The sequence below is a fragment of the Bidens hawaiensis genome, unplaced genomic scaffold (assembly GCF_021521415.1).
Source record: "Bidens hawaiensis isolate Kalapana, Puna unplaced genomic scaffold, B.hawaiensis_p1.1 tig00016806_1, whole genome shotgun sequence".
NCBI classification, from domain to species: domain Eukaryota; kingdom Viridiplantae; phylum Streptophyta; class Magnoliopsida; order Asterales; family Asteraceae; genus Bidens; species Bidens hawaiensis.
In genome coordinates this window covers 306789-310846 of record NW_027492547.1, presented here as the reverse complement: position 1 = coordinate 310846, position 4058 = coordinate 306789, and the positions used below count along the sequence as shown (strand labels likewise).

The following is a 4058-nucleotide window of genomic DNA, read 5'->3' as shown; positions in this document are numbered from 1 at the left end:
TCCTTACAGATGAATCTAATTAGGGATAAGTAGACATTTTGTATATAAACCACTAATCCAACTCAAATATGTATCGACTCTATCTATGACCAACCTCAATCAAACTTTTGACTTTGAAGATGCAACCAAATGATGCAATGTTGTTGCTTGTATAACAGTACTCGGGTTTGAACTCGCCTCCCGACCTCTAGTTGGCCTCCTCTCTAGTGGCCGCCACTTACGAGGAAGAAACCGAACCAACCGTGTTGACGTTACTAATAATATCACTCCACCAACTATTAGCAACCTGCAGTTGGATATTAAAAGAAATATTAAATAAATATTTTTACCGCATTATATGATTATTAAATTAATTCCATTCAACAATATTTAAAAAAAATGTGATATTAATCATATTACCATCCAATCAAAAGCCAGAAACGCGATGTTGGACTTTCGGGCAATCGTTCTCCAAGTGCAAGCATACCAGCAAGTACACCTGTCACAATTGAAGCCACGGCACCACAGGTGGACACTACAACTGCCCTCCCGTGTTTCAACCCACGGGTCTGCTTATACACATGCATAAATAACAATAATGAGAAATTAGTTCCAGATCAAGCAAAAGTAGCAATTGGGCAGCCGCCATGATGTATTAAAGGTGTTTATAACCGTTGCAAACGCCCGAACTGAAACAAGCCGGCTGGTTCAGAATAATACAATTCGGTTTTGGCAGTTTATGTTTTGAACTTGGAAATGGTTGTTTTAACCTTTTTTTTCATTTTTCAAACGCACAATTATGTACATGTATCAGGGAGTATAAACGAGCCTAGCTGCTCGTAAGCTACCCAAGATAGGCCTGCTTAAAGCTAGAATGGGGCCAAGCTTAAGCGACTCGAACTTAAAATAAAGGTGTTTAATAAACAAACCCGAGCAAACTCGCTTGTAAGCTACTTAAGAACGGCCCACTAAAAGCTTGAATCGAGCCAAGCTTAAGCGACCCGAACACGAACATGAGCTCGAACTTAATAATAAATGCGTTTGATAGCTTCACTTATCGAGCTCAAGTAAGGTCGTGAGCCTAACCGAGCCTATTAAATTTATAATTTCTAACACATTAACTAAATTTAGATGATATTATTATATTTAAAACTACAACAAAATTAACCAAATAATTTATACTAATGTTACAAAAATTAGAATTATAAGTATACATATATATAAATTATTATAAAACTATGTCAACAGACAAATTAAATAATAACAAACAAGTTGAGCTCAAGTTTGAAAAATTACTAAAGCTCGAGCTCTAGAATTAAAACTCAAATCGAGCCGGCCACGAGCTCTCATAAGTTAAACGAGCCTAGCTCTCCAACTCGGGCTCAGCTTGGCTCGTTTACACCCCTAATATTATGTATGTATTGAATTACATATAAATATATTTATCGTTTTAAAGTTGTTAATACAAACGAATCTAGCTCGCCAACTGAACCACACAATCCGGGCGGTTCGGTTTGTTAATTCCTAAGTGGTTCAACTACTACTTTTGTTGACAATACCAGCCAACCGTACCGTGAATACCCCTAAATGTATTACTACAAAACTATTGAAAAAGGTAAAATGAAGATTAAGAGTACTTAAAAGACCTGGTAAACAAAGCCAGAAGCACTACAGCATATGCTGATTGAGATGCAAACAGGAACCAGCAATGCAGAGAATCCCTGATCCAGGAATACAAATCCCATTTTTGAAATCACAGAAGCCATCCTGCATTTCAAAGGTAAAATTCTTATTTCTTGTTATCACCGCATTAGGTCGGTTTGGATCATACTTTTATTAGTTGAAAGAGTAAAATACCCGAACAAAATGCCAGACTCCAAGCCATATATGATCTCCTCAACGACTTCAGATCGCATCTGTGTAAATTTCCAAAATGACAAATATATATCATTTACGATAATTTTATAAAATTATCACACGTGTTGGAAATTTAGGATACCAGTTCTTGCTCTCTTCGTTGACGTCTGTAAATACGAAGCCATCCGTTTAAGAGTGCCTATACATGTACAAAATTAAAGATCACAGCTGTGACTTGAGACCTTTATTTACAAAGATAAAGGACCAGGCTGCATGACATATTGTAAAAATGGAAAATTCTATAAGAATCATGTGACTGAAAATACAATTTAACATATATACGATACTTTTACACCCCGAAATTCGAAACCATACTATACTGATAACTTATCATAAAACAAGAATCTGTTGAAGAAACATGTAAGGTGATATAGTGAATATTATAAAAACAATACTAATACACTATTAATAATATAAATATATCTTTCTATAAAGGGCATATTGGTTATTTCTAAACTCATTAAAACAGTCAACAACTAATATTAGCAAAAGAACAAACAGTAACATCTACACACACAGAGCATGCATATGCATGTAGTATGCATATTCATAAGCATTTATCCACAAAAGAATGAAGTGAAAGTTGGACAAGGACAATAACTATAAGCATTAACAGTGTAGATACTAAAATATGAAGGGCATCCAGTTCAAAGATAAAAAAACTGACTAGTTAGTTAAGTAAATATAGGAACAGAAACATGGTATGATAACAAGAATCAGATGGTGCAAAGAATAAGATACCTACAAACAAAAATGCAACACCACAAGCCAACCAAGGTAAGTGTAAGATAGAGATTGAGGAAGCCGTTTGCTCCTCTCCTCCCGCACCAACTCCTGCAGATTCAACAATAATATTAATCATTTTAGTTTATTCAATTTAAAAAATAATCAAGTGATTAGATTCTGGCACCTAGTTTATTATTTGTATTATATGAAACTCACATTACCTATGGTGCCAAGGCCAGCGAAGGTGATCCCCATCCAATCAACAACATTCATGACTTCCTTGAGGTAGAAATGAGAAAAGACAGATAGGATAGCAAGACCACAACCAGAAACCGGTTGAATCACAGAGACCTAGAACATCAAAAAATAAGTCTTATATGATGTTATAAACTCAGAACATGAAATAAGAAGACTTACAGGAGCTAGAGATAATGCGCGTAACATGAGCAATGCCCCAAATATATCCATAAGGAAACCGATCAGCCAAGGCTTATTAGAAGCATAAGATCTTATCACCTACAAAATAGAGCAAAATGTGTTGTTTTTTTTATCTAAAATGATTGGTGATTTGACCTGCAACAGGTTCACATGATGAAAGTGAAATTGCTGTACGTATATAATTGGGGATCGAAACCCTAAAACCTAAACTCGCATTACAAATTGAATTAGATTGGATAAACAATTCATCAATCAACATTATTATTATTATTGTGAATATTAGGTTAACAAGAGTGGATATGCAACAGATCACGAAGTAGGTTGAGATAACATGCATAGAGAGAAGGTAAAAGAATAATATGGTCTGATTTGTTGCCTTGAGTTTGATGGAGAGTGGAGGAAGAATGACGGTGCCTTTCTTCTGCAGAACTTTTCCGATGTTGTTACCGGCGGTCGCTGCCACCGTCAGCAAGATCGCTTCCCACATCTCTCTCTCTCCTCTTTTTGATGATTGCCAATATGTTCACTAGTCTAATTGTCGCATTCTCTAAAATATATGTTTTATCATTATTCTAGGCCACTAAACGTGTGCATGATACGAGTGGAAATATAGAAATCGTTAAACAAACACATATAATTTTAAAGGAGAAGATAATTTGTTTTGATCATAATTTGGATCAACATTTCTTCGATTTTTGAGTAGGTCAGGATTTGATGGCTACTAAAACTTTGATCTTGAAATTGGGGTTTTGGTTGGAAGGGTTGATTTATAGGTCTTTTTTCGAATCTGGGTAAGGGTTGAGTGTTACCTCTGTCTTTCCAACTGAAATTCGTGTGGTTTCTCCATCTTGGATTGTAGTTATTGCTGAAAGCGTTGTTCTGTCGAGCGATGAAATTGACCTCTTCCATAGCCATGATGACTTGTTTACAGTCGCTTGTCTTATGACTTCCTCCACAAATGTCACAAGTAAGTCTGGTTTTTGATAGCTCGACTTGAA

At 35.6% G+C, this 4058-nt stretch overlaps 1 protein-coding gene across 1 annotated transcript; it reads right to left on the bottom strand.

Moving 5' to 3' along the window:
• On the bottom strand, positions 1-3560 carry LOC143552179 (putative magnesium transporter NIPA9). The gene is made up of 9 exons (XM_077042452.1): positions 3437-3560; positions 3040-3138; positions 2844-2973; positions 2642-2730; positions 1979-2035; positions 1837-1895; positions 1626-1746; positions 400-548; positions 1-286 (listed from the first exon to the last, which is right to left on the bottom strand). Exons 1-9 carry the CDS (start codon positions 3545-3547, stop codon positions 100-102), a joined length of 1002 nt encoding a protein of 333 aa, XP_076898567.1. The 5' UTR covers positions 3548-3560; the 3' UTR covers positions 1-99.
• Between the last annotated feature and the right edge of the window lie 498 nt (positions 3561-4058).

Bases quoted from the DNA above. Each gene is read 5' to 3' on its own strand.
- LOC143552179 (XM_077042452.1), bottom strand. From the start codon at position 3,547: ATGTGGGAAGCGATCTTGCTGACGGTGGCAGCGACCGCCGGTAACAAC. The intron at 3,139-3,436 runs GCAACAAATCAG...TCTATTTTGTAG, and splicing joins CACTCTCCATCAAACTCAAG to GTGATAAGATCTTATGCTTC. The intron at 1,896-1,978 runs GTATCCTAAATT...AAATTTACACAG, and splicing joins AACGAAGAGAGCAAGAACTG to ATGCGATCTGAAGTCGTTGA.